The sequence below is a fragment of the Pterocles gutturalis genome, unplaced genomic scaffold, assembly GCF_000699245.1.
Source record: "Pterocles gutturalis isolate BGI_N339 unplaced genomic scaffold, ASM69924v1 scaffold52545, whole genome shotgun sequence".
NCBI lineage: Eukaryota > Metazoa > Chordata > Aves > Pterocliformes > Pteroclidae > Pterocles > Pterocles gutturalis.
This window is the reverse complement of record NW_010140293.1, coordinates 1-23,345: the sequence shown is the minus strand read 5'-3', so window position 1 is coordinate 23,345 and position 23,345 is coordinate 1. Positions and strand designations below refer to the sequence as shown.

The 23,345-nt window shown below is 42.5% G+C and overlaps 1 protein-coding gene across 1 annotated transcript; it reads right to left on the bottom strand.

Annotated features, from left to right (window-relative positions):
- Positions 1-1,295: 1,295 nt before the first annotated feature.
- On the bottom strand, positions 1,296-20,114 carry SLC37A3 (solute carrier family 37, member 3). Its single transcript, XM_010083572.1, has 14 exons — positions 20,014-20,114; positions 18,962-19,076; positions 16,327-16,419; positions 15,744-15,827; positions 14,411-14,556; positions 13,664-13,760; positions 12,499-12,583; positions 11,251-11,432; positions 8,595-8,736; positions 7,239-7,340; positions 5,236-5,283; positions 4,169-4,320; positions 2,351-2,416; positions 1,296-1,490 (listed from the first exon to the last, which is right to left on the bottom strand). The coding sequence occupies exons 1-14, from the start codon at positions 20,112-20,114 to the stop codon at positions 1,398-1,400; spliced, it is 1,506 nt and encodes a 501-aa protein (XP_010081874.1). The 3' UTR covers positions 1,296-1,397.
- Positions 20,115-23,345: the final 3,231 nt, after the last annotated feature.

The following is a 23,345-nucleotide window of genomic DNA, read 5'->3' as shown; positions in this document are numbered from 1 at the left end:
CAACCCCCGCAGCCCCAACCAGGCATCACTGACTAGTTAGATTGTTTGATCAGAAGTTCTGCTGGTTAACACAAACCAATTCCAATGAAACATCCCAAGGTAAAAGCATAAAACAATTTGTTGAGAACTTACTCAACAATCCCATTAACATCACTGACAAACGTTAGAGGTGTCAGTTGGCCACCGTGCTTCCCACTGTGCTGCAAAACACTCAAATAGCATCATACTAAGTTCAGTCGCATGTTTTTAATGCTGACTTGCATCTGCCTTTCTCTTCAAGGTACAGCTCAAGCTTTAAAACCCTAGAGCTTGAGGTCCCCTATGCAACCATAGGCAGAGGATCATGGAGGAAGACGGCAGCACTTGATCACTGATGATATTCCACAAGTACGCTTCCGTCCCTCTCTGGAAGCCCACATCCAAGAGCAGCCAGGTCCCTTAAATTAATTCCGTTCTGGTTCTCCTTTGCTGGAGACAAGCGATTGCCCAATGAGTATGAAATCAGTGACACCAGCTTCCTTCAGAGGGTCACCTGACAGTCCCATTTTGGTCAGTATTGATCAAATAACAAAGCAGTAGTGAAAGTATTTGTGTCCCGCTACTGATCCCCAAAGCCATTCAAGGATCCTTTAGATACAAAGGATCTATTAAGGCTTATTCTCAGAGATCACAATAAAATATTATCCAAATAATGCACACTATTTGTCTGCTTAAATAGTTAAAAACCAAAATCTCATTTCCCAGAGATTAGTAATATTATTATTATTAAAAAATTGCTAAAAACAAATATGGAGGTAACTTCTCCATGTGAATCTACTGGAATATGTGACAGTTAATAGCTAGGGATAGCAGAGGTCCATCCGGGCAGAGACTGAGCAACAATATTTTTTAAACAACTGGACAGCGCAAATTCCAAATAATTATTTTTGCCCTTTCTAAAAGCTAAAGTGATCGTAAATTTAGACTACCCATGAAACGCACTGTGTGATTTCAGCAGCACAACAGAGCAACAAAATTTGTTGCAAGATAGCCTCTCCACTGTCAGTTTTAAATAGTCGACCTTTGGTCAGAATATCCAGAAATAAATAAGAAAGGGTATAGCAGTGAGACCACCCAACAGAAGACCCCATGCTGACACAGAAGAGTCTGGTAGGCCAGGACAATCTGCCAGTCCTGTGGATTGTCTAGCTTAGGTCAGCAGCTCCATGATGCGGGTGATCTCGGGACAGGTATTTGGTGCTTCACTATTGAGCTCGCAAAGGCGGGTCAATCAAGTCTTGCAGAGCCATTCTGAATTAGTCCAAACCTGGAGGATGTAAGAAATACGTCTCCCAGAGTTTTGATTAGTGTCCCAGCTGTCAGGTCTGTACGAGAGTCCTTCCAGAGGCAAGCAGAAGTCACTCAGACAGCATTCGCAGGCGCCGCTCATGCAGAAGCAATTTTATCTCCCTCACTATTAGTGGCGAAATAAACAGGATTGTTGAACTCGTCTGTGAAAAGAAAAATATCCGGGACAATCAGCACAGAGCAACCATAGCTGCAGCCATCCTGTGCTCCAATGTGCATTCAAGGCCTCCCCAGAAAGATACAGGCTAACAGAAGCAATGACAAAGCGGTACAGCAGATGGAAGGACTGAGCTTGCAGGAAAGCTCATCCTATTTCAGCTGTCGTAATCTTCTCTTTATAAAGAAGATGAGCTCTTGGCCTCCTCAATGGCCTTCCCTCCTGGCCACCTCTGCTGCTTACCAAAGTGGCCTTTTGCCTTGTCAGCACAGATGCAAAGACAATTCCTGGCACTTCCAGCAGGGAAGAATGGGTGAATTGTACAGTATTCACCACTGTGGCAATGCTAAGGAGATCAGGGCCTGAATGGTCTTCTCCCCCAGTGGTATGCGAGTTCAAGCCATTTTCATTTTAGTTTCAAGATCCTCATCACTCCTTCCACTAATTTTCAAGGGCTAACAAACAAGCAGCTTAACTTCAGGTCCCTGAAAAATATTCGGAACTACGGATCATGGAGATGAAGGAGGAAAAAGTCCTGCCTTGGGAGTCAGTCAGGTGGTAAGAGCTTGAGGAAATGCATACAGGTAAAGCAAGTATTTTTGTGCCTCTGCCACAATCTCAGTTCCTGTTGGCCAATGTGACTTTAAACAATCCAAAATTAACCCAGTTGATTTAGACACCCTGAGGCAAAGGCACACCATAGACCACTTTGAGAATGGCATCACAGTTCACAGATGCTGCAGAAAGAGCTTGCATGTCTAAGTCACAGTTTTCAGGTTCTCACAAAAATATTCTATTGCAAATTGAACTTTGACAAAGAGCTTAAAAAAAAGAGAGTTTTCTTACCATTAGAATAAAGAAATAGAAAACCCACATCCATCCCAGGTTCTCCTGGATCAAAGACACGAGATACTAAAAAGGGGAAAAGAAAATTATTCAAACAGGCAAGATGAGCATGACTTTCACGCATTACTCTTCAATTTTCTAGAATTTGTGGGCTGTTAACACTCTATACAGAGCTGATCACAAAACCTTCCAGCTGATCTTTTCCTGTCAGAAGAGATGACTCAGGGCAGCAGCCTTTCTGTATAAAACCCACAGTCTCAGCAAAGCAGAGATACCATCCTGAAGCTTTACAGTAACTCATAGCAGCATAAAGACAGAACTGAACTACAGTTTCAAAGGGTGACAAATTGACTCCGCTGAACAGAAGGTTTTTGCACAGAATTCTGGGACATAAGTGGATGTAAGTACTCTCAGAAGAACTAAAAGCTCTAGAATGGCTTATAAATTACACAGGACACATTTTCAAGAGCTGTGCAACCGCTAACTACTTAACCCTTCATCGTAGGCAAGACACTCGAGACTACAGTCTGTTCTGAACTGCATCCTAGTTCAACAGGACTACACAGGCTACAAAATAAAACTTATCCCCTATTAGCAGATTTATATTCAGATGCTGTACATGGGCCTCCCTTCTTCACTACTGGGTATATTAGCACAACACAGGATCTGAATTTCTAACATGTTCATTGTGTATTTGCTGTTATTCACACACCCCCAGAATGACATCATGGTTGTGTCTGTTGAAATAAATGCAATGTTCAAATGGGAGGCAGGTGGAATTTTTCAGAACTAAATACCCAACTTTTATTATGATGACGTAAGTTTGAATGGTATGTGTGTGGGAAGACAGAAACACTGCAGACAATGCAAGAACAACACTGAGTGTAACAGTGCACTTTAAGATGTCCACAAAGCACTTGTAATTTTCCACATTTAATGGAGCTAAGTGGCATCTTTTCTACAACGTAGAGATTGAACGATTGTATTTATCAGGCAATCAACGGCAAATACAAACCCAAACCCCTTTCCAGAAAATAAATTTGTATGCCTTGGCTCCGTCCTTGGTATTTTACAAGCACTAGAGGATGCCTGGAATAGAACTGGCTCTGATCTTTCTACTAAATCCTCCCCTCCCAAAAGCACCACTGTGTTCTTCCACAAAGTTAATGCTTGTATTTGAGAAGAAAGAATGTCCCCAGTGGGCACACTGTCAGCTTCCTTTTCTAAAACAGTCTAGTCTTCAGACTTCTGGCAGTGTACTGTAAGGACTATCAAAGCAAGTGGTGCTGGATTTACAAGGTGTAAAAGACATCCATAGATAAAAAGGGGAACCACAAATAAGAGCAAATTTTAAATTACTTTATGAACACTAACATTCATACAAGGCATTCTAATTTTACTCTGTTATACAGGTAAACTCTTGTGTAAACAAAGGATTTGCTATTACCTTTGAACAAAAAATCCCAACCAAGCTTCAAAATATTTTATTTTCACTCTTTGTGAAGCTGACCTTTACTTGGTTTTTGGAGTTCAGGATATGAAAGTCTCTAAAATTCATCTGAATGATGAAAGTGCCATAACACCAGCACTATGAATACTTAAGTTTCGTTCTTAATTAAATTGCTTCCACTGGAAGCTTAAAACACATGTTGCCTTAGTTGTTTCTTAAAGAAATAAATATTAAAAAAAAAACCCAAAACATCTCTTTCTCTCTCTCTCTCTGTGCAACTTTGGATTGAGGAATGAGACAACATCTCTAACCAGAACAGACTCTTGGCCTCCTTTCTCCAGACCTCCATTTTCCTTTGGTAGCCTCACCTGGCCCACTGCAGCACCAATACTGCCAGTTCCATCCACAATTCCCGTGACTGTTGCCAGAGCCTCACTGCTGCCTTTCACCAGATCCTGGCGCCCCAGGTCAGCAGAAATTGCAGAACTGATCATGTTAGAAGGGCCTCCGATGAAAAATCCTGGAAGTGCCAAGAAAACAAGCATGACTCTCAACAGGACATCTTCCAAACACAAATTTTCCACCATGCAAAGCTCAGGAAAAGGATTAAGTCTAGTGACAGTGATGACTGACTAACTGTATGTAGAAGTGTACCCTCACAGCTGAAGCATATGCTCATGGCACAGCTGGTGTACCTGGAGTATGCACACAGAAATTACCAACAAACACATTTTCATCCAACAGCAAAAATGAGGTAATTAACTGTGGTATGCTCTGCACGAAGTCAGGATGCACCAAACTGCATACAGAAAGCTACTCGTGAACAGCATGCACATACAAACTCTTGACATGAAGCAGGCTTAGACACATTTCTGCTTTGGAGTAGTATACCCCCATGCTACAGCCTCAGTCTCCAGGGTTGGTGGAAGACATGTAAGGGAAAAAAAATCACTACAGGACAGAGAATTCTTAAGTAGGAGTGTTTGAAAAGAAAGGCTCTAATTCATGAAGGCTAATCTTAATTCCATAACATAGCATAGTAGGTCTGGTAGCACAAAAATCTTGTGACCTTGGGGTTCTGACAGACAAACACCCTCAAATATGAGCTGCAGCTCATTACTTTGTCATATAAACACTTCCTCAGATACCAGATCACTGCTAGGTATTTTGGCATAAATCCATCCTCATCATACTGAGCCAAGGCAGACTCCTTTAGTTCCAAGCCATTATTCTATGCAGTCTATATTCTATATCTCTCCCTGTAAGGCAGTTTTGCTACAGCTGTATTCCACAAGTGACAGAAAGTGGGCTTCAGCTTCTACTCTCTTTGCAAAATCAGCAGAGATGGCAGCACACACGAATGTATTACCACCACCTGAGGCTAGTGTTACAATTTTGCTGCAACGTACATATACAGTGGCATTTGACAAGATACCTGTAATTGCCATAATCACAGCATTGACAGGTTTGCTGTTTGGAGAACCTGCAAGAGAAAGACCAGATGAGTGTAAATAAAACAAATAAATTTGAGAAAGCCACTTACTTATGGTCAGAAAGAAGCATGCAAACATCCAGTTTGAATTGTCTGTTTAATTAGTTACACAGTGACAACAATAACTTCTATTTAACTAGAGATTTCTAAAGAGATTAGTCTTACTGCAAAGGCATTTACAGACTAAAATACCAGAAGTTTCCCAACAGAACTTTACACTAGAAAAGTCACCTCTGCCATTAAAATTTTGTACCCTATTTTAATATCAGATTTGCTTGGCCCTTGTTGTGCCTCTTTCTGTGACCACAGAGCTTGTATTTACTCTCCTTGAAAGTCCGTTTGAATAGTAAGAGAATCTTCTGAGAGTCTCTCAGAGGAAGAGTCTCTATGGGAAAGTTACACTCAACTCAACCTCTTCCACTATAAAGTATTCAGCACTTGAATCACCCCTTCCACTCATTCTGAATTTTCCAAAATCTTTTTTAAAATACAGAGATTAGATTTGCAGGTAATAATCCAGCAACTGCCTAAACAATTCTGCACAATAAAGTAAAAAATACAAAACCCTGCATTCTAATTCCTTCTTACAAACCCGTGTTTGAGCATCTACAGGTTCTGCTTGCCTTTCCAGGAACAGCATCATACTGCATACAAGCTGTTGGCTTTCCACGACAGTCCCTCAGTGCTCTTCAGACACTGTTTTCCCTGATATCTCACTTCTAGGCATCACCCAAATTCCTTACTCACAACTTATAACTGAGGGCCCACACATGGCCAAGTTACCATGTGTAACACAAGTTCCAGCCCTCTTCACATATTCTTCGGTCACTATTACTCCTATGTGCAAGACACCACGTGCATAAAAAGGTTTCCTGGCTGATGGGTATTAAATTATCTCACTGCAGGGACTTTGTATCACCTGTCTGAGCCATCTGCATCTGGCTGGACAGTAGCACACTTTGAGTTAAGCACAAGACACTTGGACCTCTGGCTGCTCTGCTACCTAGTGCAAACTTCAAACCTTGTCAGCAACAGTTTCATATTTGCTGCCAGTTCACTTTTGAAAGCAATAAGTTAGCATAAGAGCCTACAAAACTCCATTGAACTCCACCAAATGCAATCTTTGCTATTTAATTATTATCTCTTATTGACCCTCCTTTGAGACCATCTGAGTAAGCCAGCATACTTCTGCAAGTCACACTTTACTTTTCACATCCAGCTCTGGCAGTGATTTCTGTCCACAGATCTCAAAGTGCTCTATAAAAGCTTGTCTGTGTCACCACCCTGTTTTGGAGGAAGACAGAGAAGTGAAATGACATCCCAGTGAGTTAAAGCACTCCAGTACCACAGGACACCATGTCTGAAGACACAAAACTGTTACCTTTAGAAGAGCTTCACAAGCATTTCACAGAAACAAGATCTGCCTGTCTCCTACTCACTTTTCCTGACAGACTCCTTTCAATAACCAGTCACCGAGAGCTGTATCTATTATAAAAGAGACAGAAAGTCTACAATTTCACCACTTACAGAGGTATAAGTGGTGAAGTCTAAGAGCTTCTGGCTCTTTGTAGTGTATGTATACTCCAGCACAGATCTGTCCCCAGATTCTCTTTCCTCTTACTATAGGGATGCACTTGACATTTCCTGCTCTGCCATTTGTGGTGTTTATACAATTACAATGCCAAAAATCTCACTGACGCTGGAGAGGGATCAGTACCACCAGTACTGGGAAATCCAACCACTCAGCTAATTCTTTTCCACCCCATTAAGCAGAGAACAGATTTCTTTCTGTGCAGTGCCACACTTCAGGCAAAAGAGACCAAAAGGCACCATCCTGATCCAGAAGTAGTTTCAAGAACAGAAAACATAATTAGACAAGCTGTGCTCTGGTTCTCTACGAAGTAACAAATGAACATCTTATCACTGCACACCAAAAGCATACTTACGGCTGTATCCAAAAAGAGAGCCAACAGCAAAGAGCAGGCTAATTGCTAGCACTGGGGCTCTTTTCTGTAGCACATCAGAAATCAAGCCCTGGATAGTCCCACCTGCAAAAAAAAAAAAAAAAAAAAAAAAAAAAAAAAACACACCATCATCAGGCTCAAGATTCTAACACCTTGAACAAAACTCATTTTACTGAGTGCAGTGGCCTCTTGCCTTCTCATCAATACACTCTCTCTAAAATCCTGAAAACTAAGTCTCCTGCCCTTACTGCCCCAGACAGAGACAACTGTAAATTTAAGTGGTCCTGACAGAGGAGGGAAAACTACTCATACTGCTTTCCCAGGAATTTATTACTTCTTTATTCTGGCACAAAACTAGCCAATGCTCCTGTTTTCCTTCCCCTATAGGACCATCACAGCTCTAGGATCACTACAACTCTGGATGTATGCAAGCTTAAGATTGTGGCTGGTTTCTTTAACAGAAAGTGCAGGAAAAGGCAGTTCTTTCTCACAGGGAAAGCATTAGCACACAGGGGCCTCACATTCCCTGCTGTCTCACCTACTTACAGTAGGTACAATTAATTGTAACAAATGTCAATAGCTGATAAAAATCACCTTATGTATCATTGGTACCTCTATAGGAACTGCTTTGCTGGTAAAAACTAGAATGTTCAGAAAGCCTAACATAGAAAAGGCCACAGAGGCAAAAAAATGGACCCTGAACAGACCAAAACAAGGATGTCTATTCTAGGAAAGCTCGCTGGACAAGCTAATAAAGCAAGAAACTGAGCACAGGAGAGTGGAAGTCTAAACACATATACAATATGTTCTTTATTCTGGAGGAACAGGGTCAGATTTTGCAGCCAGCAGAAACAAGTGCAATTACATTTTATTTCTCTGAACATAACACAGTTGTGCCTGCTCTGCTGAGATCTGTGCTGAGTCTGTGCTTAAAAATACAAGACAGAAGGGACAGTACAGAACTCAGTAAGTCCAGATATAAACTCTCCCTCAAGCGCACCTGTCAGAAAGAAAGTAGCAAGAAGCAGGGACACCATTTCGTACACAGCGCTTTTCAAGAAGTCATAGTGAGTAAAGAAAAAATGTTCACTGGGGGTAATGTTCAAGAATATGATAGCGCCCTTTACATCATATGTAAACTCTTTAGGGGACTCACATACTCTGTGTTTAAAAAAAAAAAATACAGCCAAGCAGACACATACATAACTAGACTTTTAATATATTCAGTAAACTGCTAGATCCCACTGAACATGACTGTTCTGAGCTGCTTTCACTGTCTTTCATTTTCAAATGCTAGCAGGACAACTGCAGGAAGATGTTACTCACTTGCTCACTCACCTATGATTCCTCCCACATCATACCAGATTGAGAGCTGGTCAGCTTCTGCTTCTTTCCATCCAAAGTTGTTGCTGAGGTAGAAGGGCAGCCAGAAGAAGAATGAGTAATTCACCAGTTTCAAGCAGGCATAGGCCAAAGAGTACTGGAACAAAGAGGGCCAGCAAGCAGTTAGCATTTGAGAAATGCAAACAGCACTTCTGCTCCTTCCCATAAAGCTCTGTATCCAGCTAAAGCTTTCAGGGAGAAGTGTTTCTGCATTTCATGTAAGAAGGCAGCATTATGAAAGCTTAATGCTGAACATCAAAGGGAAACCAGGAATAAAAAAAATCACTGTCAAGAAGGTTATTTTCTTTTCACTGAATGCAATGGGTTAAAACACTTTCAGTGTATCTTGAGAGGAAATGACACCAGGCTTCAAAAAATGAAGGCAATTTAATTCACCTTCTGAAGAGAAGGGAGCCAACCATGTGACATGAAACAAGCCTGAGATTTAGTCATCTGTGCATCATGCTAAGCAGTTATGTGAAGCAGGTTCCTCTGTGATATCTTTTGGTGTTCAGAAGGCTCATCTGCTTACAGCACCAGAAGAAAAAGCTTAGTTCATAACCTCCAGGACACAAGATGAAAGGTTTGGCCAAAGCTAAGCACATGTCTCCAAACCCAACAGTTGAGACAAACTCCTGCTTTTGGTTGCTGGGCTCAAGTTCTCCTTAGCTAAGAGCAGATCTACTTCTTTAGAACTTCCACATGTGACAAAGGTTTGTTCTCTGAGATCACTCTCCCAGCACCCAGAGGGACGAGGCACACTATTTCAGCAAGGCCACCTGGTAAACACTGACACAGCAGTCAAAGAACCCATATTTGAAGAGGTAAAAAAGAATGAAGGTGGAAAAAGCAACCTGTTAGAATCACTGCTTTTGAGACTATATATGTGTATGTACACACTTGTCTTTGAAGTTCAAAAAGCGGATCCTTTTATATACTAAACTCCACAAAATCATCTCTTCTGAATTTATATTCTTTTAATAGATACATCCTTTTTAGCTGTATTAACAACACTTTTCTACTTTTACAGGACACCAACTAATCTCCACTATACATGTAAGATGCAGAGATGTTTGGCAGAGTTCTCCTGGCTCTGAGTATGAAAAGTGCACTGTGTGAAGCAATATTTATTACAACATGCTTAGAAGCTGTCTACCAGATTGTCTGACTGATTAAGCACTGAATTTCTAGAGGCTCAGGGGAAAACTGTCTGTACTAAAACTCTTCCACTGTATCACTCAGCAGAAGAAGAGATGAACTACAGAAAAAAATATGTCAAAGTCTCTCGACAAGGGTTTGGAGGTTCTCTCAGTATCTGGTGTCTCACTAGTCTGACAGTGCCCTGGTTTGGCTGGGCACTGATCTGATATCAGATAAAACTCACAGACTTGGAGGTGTTCATGTTGCTGGGTTAATGCACAGAACAAGAAATCCTCAAAATCCCAAGTACAGAAACAGCAACATCAGTTGTATAGTACCTCCTTACATTCAGGCCAATGAAAAAAAAGTCATACATTGACGGAAGCAGCCTCTACCACTAAGAAATTTTACCTAGAAGTTCTTTGTACATCAACCCATTCTTAGCACCACCACAACCGACACATAGTTTACACAGCATTTAAGCTATATTAGGAAAGAACTCAAGAAGGGTAAGCTTTCTTCTGCTGTCTCTCAACCAAGGTCTTAACAACAGAACTGTGGTTGCCAGCACTCAACACTGACAATCCACCCATCCCGTCTAGGTTTGGTGTTGCCTTAATCACAACAAAAATCTGCTTTACCCATTAAGGGCATCTGACAGTACTGTCCATTCAGTAGTTCTGGTTCATGATCAAATCCAGACAGTTCACACTGTATTACTGAGACAGCCACTCTGCCCCCTTCCTTCTATTGGTTATAGTATTCAGGAGGCACACAGGCCACTGACACAGGAAGTTAACACTGTTTTTTAATGGAAGGTTAATTTTTCAGCTGAACAAAATCCATGAACCGGGCAATACTGCTGATGCAGAAGTACATGTTCTCCCACAAGGGACAGAATGAGGATATGTGGAAACTGCATCACCAGGCCTTATTTCCAGTTGTTTACAAAAAAACCCGCCTACTTTGCCACATGGTACATCACACTGATGAAGGCTTTTCAGTCCAGCTTTCTGCTTTAAGGCAACTAAAAAAACCCCAAACACCAGTGTCACAGAGTTCTGTGTGATGCTCAGCTAGCAGTAAGAATCCAGTTCCTCAGGGCACGGTAGCTACCTTAGCAAGAAAGCATCCTACAGCCACCTTTGCTCATGGCCTCTCTTCTACATTCAGCATCAGAAAGGGCAGGATCTCTGCTGTCCTTATTTGGCTCATGACACACACTAAATGAAGCAGGAGTTCAACAGGAAGAGCGATGTGCAGCCATGTACCCAGATAGTATTATAATCCACGCACATAAGGATAACAGTCCCAACCCCAAGGTTTCAACAGCGTAAGAAGTCAAATGTTGACAACTACAACACATGGTCAACATATTAACAATGACATGAGCAAATGCTGACAACACAAAAAGTCAGCTTTATGTTTTAACAACACAAGTCAGATCTCACTCAAGAATCTGTGTCCTCACCAGTACTACACCTGGAAGGCAACAAGCCTGGAAAAAGCCAATGGCTTTTGGCTGGTTGTCAGTGTCAGTTGCTTGAATAGAGTAATTCCGGTCATCATCATCTACATCGTCATCGCCCATTAAAGGTCTGTTGGCATCTTCCTCCACACCACCGTCTTCATCTGCTCCAAGCTCAGGGAGGCCTAAGTTATACAAGGGATATGCAACAGAACAACGGACCACAGCCTGTTCACCCACTCCCCCCTCTAAAGCTATGCTCACTTCTTTTAAGCAACTCTCCCTTCTAGCAGTTCCCTCGCTCTCCCTCCATCCTCCTTTGGCTTAGAAACTCTTCTAGATGGTTCTGCAGTGCCACCAGTTTCTACCCTTTGTCTTCTAGTGCTCTTGAAATTGTTCTGTCTGATCCTGGTGTCAACTTTGTCTGTTCTGAGTGTCTGGCCATTAGTTGGAAGACACAACAAATTAGTGAATTTTCTCCCTTATTTAGTGGTTGGGATCCTCAGACCTGGCTCCTGGGTACCACTTCCCTTATGCACAGAGGCTGAGTGTACCAGCAACTTCTTAGACAGCTGCTACCTGTTAACGGCTCCGCTGGAACCAAAGGCTTACGAACTGCACTGCGCCTTCTGGGCTGCCGAGTGCTCTTATGAGCACTCTTTACAGTAGCTTTAGTACTACCAACTTGGTGGCCTTTGCAGACATCTGGGAAACCTCCTCCATGGCCCCTGTCAAAGCCCAAAAGTTCTTTTGTTTTCCTGTAACACTTTGGCTTGCCTACCATCTTCTCAGAGAAGGACCATATCCAACCTGAGAGCTATTTAACGAGCTGCTGGTGACCCACAGATGAAAAGCACTTTCCCTTCCCACTGCACAGTTAAGGCTTGCCATAGTTTTGTCCTACAATAGCCAGTTGTCAGTTTGCCTACTGTTTCTCAAAAAAAAAAATACTGATTTTCCAGGTGAAGGAAAACTGATAATTAGGCACATCCTAACAGAGATGTTAGAGCCAGACTGTTTCATTTTGCTTTTAAAAATATCCAGACCCTATGCACATGATGCATCACAGCATTTGGTGTGATCTTAGCGAGGAAAGCGTCTGCACCATTAAATACACTAAAGTGCAGCACCATTTCATAAGAGCCCTGAGGATAAGTGCTGTCAAATGAGCAGTACTTCCAGTACCACATGGAAAGATGCAGACCTGCTTTTCATGAAGTGCCTGAAATGCTACAGCCCTCTTGTACTTACCCACTTCCTTCGGTGACGTCAGGAGCCCAAAGAAGACAATGACTCCTCCCGCAAACTGTACTGAGGCAGTCACCAAGAAAGCATACTGATGACAGATAAATAAAAGATCATTTCTTAAACAATTTCAGTCACATAGGCTTCCCTGACTAACAAGGGTTTCTTTACATTCCAGCCTTGTCAGAGAGTAAACACAGCTATAACAACCCAGACTACATCCATAAAACTTATACGCAAGTGATTTCTGCAGCTCCTGAACAGACTTGGTTCTACCTAGGCAGGAAGACCACATTGAAACAGCTATTTCAGTGTACTGAGGTGACAGCAGTGAGGAAGAAGCTCACCCAACACAACCACACACACCCAGCTATATTGGAAGGGACTGTTCAAAGAAGGGATAAACACCAAACTTTGTTCAATCAGGTCTTGAAACCCTCCAAAGACAGATCCTCTAGGCTCTGGCCCCTTGTTCCAATGCTTAACTAACTTCGTAGTGAAATAGTTTCCAAACATCCAGTTGGAACCGGCCCTGCTTTACTTTATACCCACTGCTTTTTAGTTCTCTCACTGTGCAACTCAGGGAAGAGTCTGGCTCTGTTTTCTCACAGGCTTTGGAAGGCTGCTGTTTGGTACCCTAAGCCTCCTCATCTCCAGAGTGACAAGCTCAGCTCTGTTAGCCTGTCCTCACAGGTCACGTGCTGCAAGATGCACTGGTTCACTTACATTCCCTGTATTCAGTTGCCCGCCTGCCGCATTACAGCAACGTAGCACGTGCCTGGCCTCTTCCCAGTTATAGAAGCTATGCCTCGCCTCCACGCCTGTCAGAACCTCACACTACTCAGCAAAAGCGACTTCGGTTAAGTGAGAACCTGTGATGAACGTCTCTGAAGGGCACTTTAAGCCACCCAAATCAGAAGAAGGTTTACTATGACACTAGGGATCTTCAATAATATCAGTCCCATTTACAGAGAAGTCTCAGGCTTATTTCTCCCAACTTGGAAGGGTCAGGAAAGGAACACCCTTTCTGTTCTGTCTACTGCTTCCTACCACAGAATTCAGGAGGACGAAACCGGACACTCTGAGCCCGTTATCTCTCAGAGACAGGATAAGAAACTAGTCTCACATCACCCCATGCAGTCCTAGGTAGAAGCCAGACACCAATACCTACCTCATAGCCATATTTGAGAACACAGGAGGCAAGGAACGCCCCGAGGATATTTCCCACAGATGCACAGGCACTCCAGAGGCCAAACACAAAACCTCTCCTGCCAAAGGGGAAGAAAATTTGAAAAAGGCTATGTGGGGAGAGATGACGTTAGGAGCAAGACAAGGATATAACATCTGAGTTAATTTTAACTTATGAATAAAGTTAGAGCATCCTCCCAGTCCACTTCAAAGAGACTCAAAGGTCACTTAAAACAAAACACAGAATAAATTGGGGGTATCAAATAGATAAGCAAGGAATGTTCTATCCTGAAACACCTGTGTTACAGCAGAGGTGAGCTGGCAACAACAAGATTACAAGCTATGGCTGGAGCTCATCTGCAGTATCCCAAAGTGACAGAGTTAAACCTACAATGAGTTAGTTCCCATTCATCTCTTCAGCGTTAAGTAAACAGAAACAGGTTCTCCAGTGGCATGAAAATTTGAATTCAGCCACTCTGCACTACAGGACTTTTGAAGTTTGAACCTGTGCCTTTAACACACGATTCTGTTCACACCAAACTGTTTTGTGTCTCCATTAAAAAGAAAAAAAAAAAAAAAGGAAAAAATATAACAGTAACAACTAAGGCATATTTCATCCCACATAACTTTCATTCTGACCTAACAGTTGGCCTTTTTGGTTTGAGACTTTCAGCTCAATCTGCTACTCAGCAGGTCAGATAAGTGAGTCACTGAAGAAAACTCAACTTACCCAGCTTTTCCAAACCAATTGCCCATGACAGCAACCACACAGGGCCAACCAGTGGACTGCAGCAAGCCATTCACAACCCAGAGAAAGCAGTAGAACCACTCGTTGTAGAAATGCAACCATTCTGTGACTGTGCCAAAGAAGAATACCTAGAGAGGAGGGGAAAAAAACCAAACACCACCACAGAGAAGAAATCCTGAGGCTACTGCAGAAAGCTAGGCAGGAGTGGGGTCCTAAAAAAGAAATAACATTTCAGGGAGAAGGTCCCCCGCAGGGGCCAAGCCAGAGCCAGGCCTGGCATTGTTTCAGAAGGAGCTCAGAGGTAATAGCACCCTCTGCTGAGCCACCACAGCACTGACTCCAGAGCCCAAACAACTCCAGAGACAAATGTGCTGTCATGGCACTTCCACTCTAAAAGACTTTTATCTTCGTAAACAGAACAGCTGTAACAGGAGAGCAGAAGAAAGAGACAAATACTTTCAGTAACAACGCTAAAAATACAGCAGCCTCTTGATTGTACCAACATCCAAATCCACAAGGCTCTATGCAAACACAAAACCACTAGCTGTAACTTATCTTAGCAAAATTTAACATAAATACTACAGCTGGGTCTCAAATTACTAAGAACCCTAACCCAAACTAGCCAAAATAAACACACTTTGTGGCACCTTGGGCATGATGCATGTTTGTGGTCATGTGTTGGAAGAATGCAACAGGCGGTAGCGGGGTCTGTAGCCGCTGGGTAAATCATAAGCACTCCACACATTTTACCACTACTTTAATAACCAGAAAACCACAATGAGATAAAACTGATTCACGCTTATCTGCAGTGGCTTGAACCTGAAGAACCCTTTTGTTTTAAGCTGACATTCTTTTTTTCATACATGCCCTCCCAGAAAGTATGAAATAAGTAAATGAGTGCTTAATATTGTTAGCATGTCCTTTAAGAAGCGAGTAAAAATTCTGTTTAGAAGCAAAAGCTTTGATGACAATACATGTGGGCTGGGAGAACAGCTATAATACAAAACAACAAAACAGTCCCAAAAAGTCCAAATACACCAATCTTGTACAAAAGCTGTTCGAGTCTCTAGACAGTGCCTCAAACTTAGGAATTTCCTTCTGACACAGTATCCATAAACAGATATTTCAGGAAGAGGCGAGTCATCTCATGTTGCTCTGTGCTTGAGACAATGCAATAAGTGCATCCAGGACAATGTTTTACACACAGACTTTGAGACCACTGAGGTACAGCTACCGAGCCTCTTCTCCCATAAAGTAAAACTCTGTCCAGAAATCCTGAGATATTTCTAAATCACACTAGTATGTTCCGACTTACCACCAGAGCAGAAGAACACATGCCAAAAGACAAAACGCAGCGTAAATTCAGGCGATCCCCAACTATGCCACTGACAAAGAGACCCTAAGAACAAAACACAGCATTAAATAAAGCCACAAGATTTGCATCTGTTATCTGTAAGAACAAAAATTATGTAGAAGGATCAAGCTGACCCAAATGTTGTTACATGAACTTACAGTTTTATTCTAACCCCTTCTGCCACCAAAGAAACCCTGCTCACTAAATTGAGTTGTTCATTAAATTTCTTATTGTAAAAAATTTAAACTGAGAACTCTTGGAGAGCTACAACTAGCCCTCTCACCCACTGGTGATAGGGGTGTGAGAAATCCTGAAGTAACAGTATTTCTCTTACACTTGGTAACAAGCTTCTTTTCATGGGGGACAGGCATGGGCAGAACTAGCAAAAAATCAAAGGGAAAAAATCTGCTCCTGAACTAAGCTTTTGAACTGCATTAGCACTAGGCAAGTCCAAGAAGATCTTGTTCAACCCCTCCAAAGGAGAGTGGGATCATCCCAATAAGATTCAACCACAGCTTATCAGCTTTGCATTAGTTTTACTCACCACAGCATAGGAAAACAAAAAGATAGTGTCCAATGTCCCCAGGAAGAGAGTTGCTGCTTCTGCATTTGGAAATAAATGGTTGCTGTTCCAGAGCTACAGAGAGAAAATTTAACATATAAGCAGGAAGAGGTACACCTCATTCTACTACTTTTCAATGGAAACGCCAACCCCAAAGCAGAACAGCATCTGGCCCCAGCAACCCCCCATTCCTCCAACACCTTAATTATCCAACCAAGAACAACTCTGCCATTACCTACTGCAGAAATGTCCACTGCCACTTTGTTACACTTCTAAAGGACAACTTCGCAAACCAGAAGTGAGAAATGCTCATTCCACCTGGATCAAGACAAATGACTGGCACAACAAACCCTACTTCTAACAAGCACGCAATTGTTAGACAGTTTCTTACACAAAAACACTGATGAGCATCTTAATGAATAATAAAATAAAGGCATATTCTGGTTTATGTGCAGTGTCTCTCTTGTACTTATCTCGCTGTCTTCACTAAATAAATAATTCTCTTAAATTATTTGTGGCACCAATCATAATCAGAAATGACAGATCACAAACAGAAAAGAAAGAACACAAAAGGACCAAGGGGAAGAAATAGACTAGTTGGAAACTATTTACAATGAACTCCAGTCACTAATTTTTTTGTCTGTTTTTTGTGCTTACCCTTTCATTTTACCTCAATATGATTAAAAAAAAAAAGGGAAAAAGACTTAGTTGTTCCCAAAGTAAGATTAGTGACATCAGCTGAAAATAGCAAGCTTTAAGCATGACTTAAAGAATGAATAAAGTTAATCAGGACAAAGTTTTCTTCCCTCTCCACCGTGTCCCCACTAGAAAAAAAATAAACCAACCCAATACAGACCTGACCTATGGATGCGTCTAACTGAGATATCATCAGTTTTAGTTTGATTCTACCTCTCCAGGAAAACATCCTGTACAGACAACACTAACTACACATCCGCTTAGTTTAAAAGATGTAACATGGGTAAGGCCTATCGACACAACTTCTGCTTAAGTCTCATGTGTCCAAGAAAACTAACAAAGCCCTTGAAAAATACTTTTTGCCACTTGAGGCCACCAGTACCTACTTATACCAGTAGCTTTCAACTTTTAACCAGAGATCCCTGGAGGTCCACAAGCTATTAAGAGCCTCAGAAAGATAAGAGAATCAAATCTTTTGTCACTAGGCTTAAATTCATTAAACAACCTCCAGAGGACTCGCGAATCTTTAAAGGCTGAAAAGTATAGATCTCAGTTGTCCTTCTAATAAAATCATACTAGGGCTTACTCACTAAAAAATTGCAAAACATTTTGTTATGCTTTAAAAAAATATTTTAAGTATAAAAATAAAGAACAACTGTAGTTAAAAGATACACCAAAGTCCAAAACTGACAGCACGTGACTTCTGTTCATCTCCTTAATCTGTTCTATCAATTTCCCAAAACGCACTTTTCTGTTAACTCATGTAACCTAACTTGATACCAAAAGGACCATTTTGACAATTTTTTTTTTATCAGATACATACACCTCAACATCCATCAAACACTAAATCATGTATATAAAAAAAAACTATCAAAAAACTTCCACAATATGCTAGTTGTTTGAATGTCATTTAAGGAACTAAATATAAACACCTTGTAGTTCGTTTTAGCATCCCCAAGATGCTCACTCCTTTTTGCCATACTATAAAATATTGAACACACTGCAGGCCCAATTTACTGTTTTACTTATGACAAAACGTCAGCATTTATCATTCCTCAGTCAAATGTTCAAGTAACCGATGGTTTCTAATGCAGACAACACTCAAGCAACTGACTTGAACTCCCTGCTCTAACAGATCTCACAGCCCGCGACCAAGCGGTTAATGTAAAATTTCTTCCACTTCTCAAAAGCATTGGGACAAGCCACTGCTAAAAACAACCGAGCCCCTAAAAGGACTATGGGTAGGAGCCAGGAGGTAGTTCTTGCATTCCCATTCATGAGGTACAAGCATTATACAAGTTTTTCTGCAAGGAAACACTGCCAAAACTCCCACCACTTTCACTGAAGCTAGGATTTTACAGACAAGGTGTACTGGATGTTCAGCATTTTTGGAAATCAGACCTTTTAGGTGTAATATAAAATGTCATTCTTCAGTATCAATGTAGGATAAGCAGCTAGTGCTTTTAGATAGCTTTCTTCTCTCCTACTTGGACTATCCTTTTAACAGGGTAGCAACAGCACCACCACCACAGAGAAAGCCCCAGCCAGGGTTTTACAGAAATCTCAGCACGCCCATTAACTGCTCTCATCTATTGCCTCTGACACTTCAGAGGTAGGGTCTCTCTTTCCCCCTTCACCCCCACTTCCGTGCTGTGGGCTACTACGAAAAGGCTCCTTGGGGACCCCATTTCCACTGAAACACTAACTTCTTGAGAAGTTTCTCACTGGGGACCACTAGAAAAGATTTCACCATCACCTGATGATCCAAAAAACTACAATTCAGACACCTGAAGTTCCCACTCACATTCTGAGAAGTGTCCCTGATGGACACTTAAAGAGGCCTGCCTCTTCAGCACCACCAGCTCAGCATACTGGAAGCTACCCATCTTTCTTTGCACTTGCCTACCCCTCGTGTCCTTACCTCGTATGGCTGGAGCTCGGGGGCCGTGCTGTTTAGACAGGAGGGAGTCCATTGGCTGGAAATGCTGACTTTGACATTACTGAATGTCTTTCTGGAAGCATGAAGCAGGGAATAACTGCCAGAAAACATACAAACACAGATTGGCTAAATCTTCTCTGAAGGTCAAGTAGGAAAGGGTGGGACTCAAATACAGATACATGCTGTCTAAGTAGGCAGCACAGTAGAGGACTGGCAGCTTTGGAGATAGTAGTCAGCAGCAGGAACCCCTAAGTTATGGGTAGACACACTGATTTTAGTGGGGAGTTGTGAAATAGGGTGTTGACTAGAAAGGACTTCCTCTTATTTTCAAAAGAGGAAGTGACTGCAACAACAATTAGGAAAAAAACAATAAAGAGAAAAGAGGATGCACTCATCTGGCTAACCACCATTGCAAGTGCTTTTCCAGAGACAGATTAGGTATCAGTGGCAGGATCACTGTGAAGATCAAAGGATACCAGCTCAGCAAAGCTTGTAAGGAGAGGCAGTAGGGTGTTTCAGCTGTTGTCAGGTGATGTAACACACAAGCTTTCAACAAACAAATCTAGTAGATCTTCAGATCCGAAGCAGTGACCTCTCTGTTCTAGAGGCCTGTCCACCCTCTGCAAACAGTACTTTCAGGAGAGGACCCCAGATGCATTCCAGTTCTGACATCAGTCAGAACAGGCATTAAATGAGTTCTGAGCATCAAGGTTTTCTTCCTTCCTCCTTGCATTTAGTTCCTTCTCATACCCACCCACATTCACTCTTCTGCAACAGATCACTGCTGGCTTGGCAGAGTCAGCCTGACCTTTGGTGCAAGCCCCATCTGTGGCTGGATTCCCCAGGAGCACAGCACACTTAGGTCCACTACTGCATGACTCTTTGATACTGACAGATTTTAAGTTTGTTTTCAAGGCTTGCAGCCAAAGGTTAAGACTATTTCCATACCTTCATTCTCCTCCTTTGGACATGCCCTCAACTCCCCCAATCCAGTGAGATGAACACTTCTCTGTGCAGAGATACACTCAACCTACCTGAAGAAGGTCAGCAGGAACACAACAATATGATGGTGGGTACAACGGGACACAAGGCCTCTGTTTGCAGGCTGCCTCCGTAAGCCTCCAGGCAAAGCCATCCTCCTGGCAGCCCTACCCCTCCTCCTGCCTTGGCCACAAAGGCTGGACTGTGCTTAGGTCATTTTTCTTCTCACTTAAATAGAAAGTGGGAGGGAGGAAAGAAGAAAACACATTTGAATAAAACCACAAATATAAAATGCAGCTGTGTTCCCCAAAATAGCTGAAATTCATCAAGAACAACTTTATGCCATTCCTTCCCAATTCATTTCACATCTCTACCCATCTCATCACCCTTGACACCTTCCATGCCCAGAAATGTCTTTTTATTCACATTCGCCCAGTACCCTCGTGGTTATCCTCCAACCCACTTCTTTTTTGTTCCCCTCCTAGCAGATGCCTCCTCAGTGCCCATCACCTAAAGAGTTCCCCCAGGATCTACCAACTTCCAGTGTTCCTGTGCTAAAGATCAATCTGCACCTTTTACATACATGATGCACTATACAGCGGTCATAAATAAACTCACTTTCCACTGCTACCTGACTGGCTACAGACTGGTGATTAATTCAAGAGAGCAGCATTTGGCTACTGGTGGAGAACTCTTTTGGATCTAACTGCCTCTAAGATGTTGTCAAAAGAATATACCCACGAGTGGACTTACAGAAAGTAACTGTGAGGACAGCGCTGAAATCCAACAGCTAGGCTCCCTGCCTAATTAATTCTCAAGCCCGACATTATAGCTTCATCTGTCACTAACTCATTAGAACAGCATGTGGCAAGTCCCACTTCCCTGTCCCCACCTGTAGGGCATGGGTGACATCTGCCTAAACCTCTAGATGCCAGACATTATCGGTACTGAGGAAAGGCTATGATAGACACCCAGTTTCTTTGTGCTGGCTCATGCCACACTACTCCACTCCCTCAGCTGTGCTGCAGTGGCTGAGGGGCCATTTCCACAAACTGAGTCAGGGAAATGACCCTCCTGGTCAGTGAGGTGGTAAATCTCTCTCCACGCCTCCCTTTTGTTTTCTTGGCAGAGATCTTTTCAGCCAGATTTCCCTGACACAGCTCACAAAGCAGCTGTGTTACACAAACACTTGCATCCGTGCAACAGAGAGAGCAGTGCAGAGAAATATCTGCTGTGTTCTGCTGAAGGCAGAACTTGATTCTGCTCGCACTAGCTGGCTTAAGACAGATAGACAAATCAGTTGGTGGGAGCTGCGCCTTTAAGTAACATTCAAACATGACACACATTCTGAATGCTGAGGAGAGGTAAGATAAACCACCACCCCTCTTCCCCCAAAGAAAAAGAGCTGAAATGACAGAACATAATGCCTTTGTATTCTTTTATATCCACAGGTGCTTTTCGTAATGGTTTGTAAATCTGACAGAAGACTTTTCAAATTCAGCTTTATAACTTCACTTGGAAAAATTAGAAATCAGGGCCCAGAGTCCCTCTTATTCAAATTTCTGCTGCAGAAAACCCCGTATTTCAAAGAGACTTTCTGCTCCTCCTTCTACTAACTTTCAAAGGTTTCATCAACACAACTTTCCCTGTAAGAAGCCTTCCTTTCTTGTTCTCTCAATGATGATGCACGCCTGACCAGCTATCAGCTACTACTGGATACATTAAACATCACAGAAACTGAGGCTACATCTGACCTCCAAAACAGAGCATGGCATGGAGATCCTCTGAGTAATAGGGACCCAGCTATTACACCTTTGAGACACTGGAGTCACATTTATCCTACACCATGCTTGAACGCCTTCATTCTCATCCAGGACAAACGCAGCAAGTCTATGCAAGATCTGAGACCGCCTGCATCTACACAGCCCAGGTGCAGCTGAGCCACGCTCCCATTCCTCCAGCTAGCACAGACCACCTAAGTGTGCCAGCACCTTCTTCTGGGGACACGCTTCTAGACTGCTTGGGTTCACACAGAGGAAAAAAAAAGCTGCAGGAAGGAAAGGCTAGCCCTGTAAGAGGCAACTTCGCAAGCTACTACCACCACCTAAGGTCCCAGACCATTTCTCAGCATCAGTGAATGAAAACACAGCATCCACACAAGTATCACATGGTGCCACTCCCTTTCAGGCAGCAGTAAAAGTGCTCAGCGCTGTCCCCCACACAAGCTGCATGAAGAAGAGAAAGGAACCTAAGGTACTCCAGTTTCCCAGCACCACGGTCCTTACAGGCCTGTAAACCAAACAGTCTGTTGGTCAGACACAAGAGCTTGTTCTCCTCCCTGCCTCCTCCTCCCCTCCCACCAGGCAACAACAGATAACAGAGTTCTCCCGAGGAAAGCAAAACACCGCCAGTTGTGCAACGCTGCGGGAAAAGTTCCTTCCTTGAGTAATCGGTTCACAGCCTGAAGCATGAGATTTACTGCTTGCTTCATGTCAACATATGCAAATATAGATCTTATTTGTCCAAGATACTGAGTCTTTTTAAAGTTAAGACCTGGTTTTGACCTTAAAGTCACCTAGGTTTTTAGAGCATTTACTATTAAAATTATCTATTCCTCAGAGCTTTTCAATCTCAGCTAGCTCTCTAGAAGACCTTCTGTCACAGGATGACACTTTTCACTTATTTACAGTGTAGACATGACTATTAGAGATTTTTTTCCCTTTTTTTCTTGCTTCATCCTGTCCTTTTTATATTCAAAACTGGCATTCTCCCCAAGCTAGAACAGTATGCAAATAGGAGTTTATCCTTACAAACTGGTCTTCTAATTATTCTGACAATATCACATTAAATTTGTAGTGGAGGGGGAACAAAAAGTAGGAGGCAGGATAAACCACAAAACTCAAGGCAGTGAAGCATGAGCCTTTAAGAAAGGAAGAGGACTGCTTTTACGGTGTTAGACTGCCTTGTCTGCTTGTTTAGCACTATTTACCTTCAGCTAACTGATATTTTGAATAAGCTTTTGTTAAGCTTTCCACATTCTCCCTTATCCCTCCACTTAAGACCAAAATAAGACACCTTAAGTTCAAAATAAACTTCCTTAATACCACCCTGTTGTCCTCCAAAGCCGGCAGGAAAGACCAGAGTTAACATTCCTGGGACTTCCAAAGGGCAAAACAAACAGACCTTTTTTTTTTTAAAAAAAAAAAAAAAAAAACCCAACACGCTCTTTTATGCCATCTTCCCCACCAGACAGAAGAGGCACAAGCCCAAACCCACACGGGGCCCTTCGCTGCCACCACAACCCTGTCACCCCACAGCCCCGCGGGATGCCGTTCGGGAGGAAAAGCGGCTCCTCCAAACACCGAGCCGACCCGAGCCTAGTCCC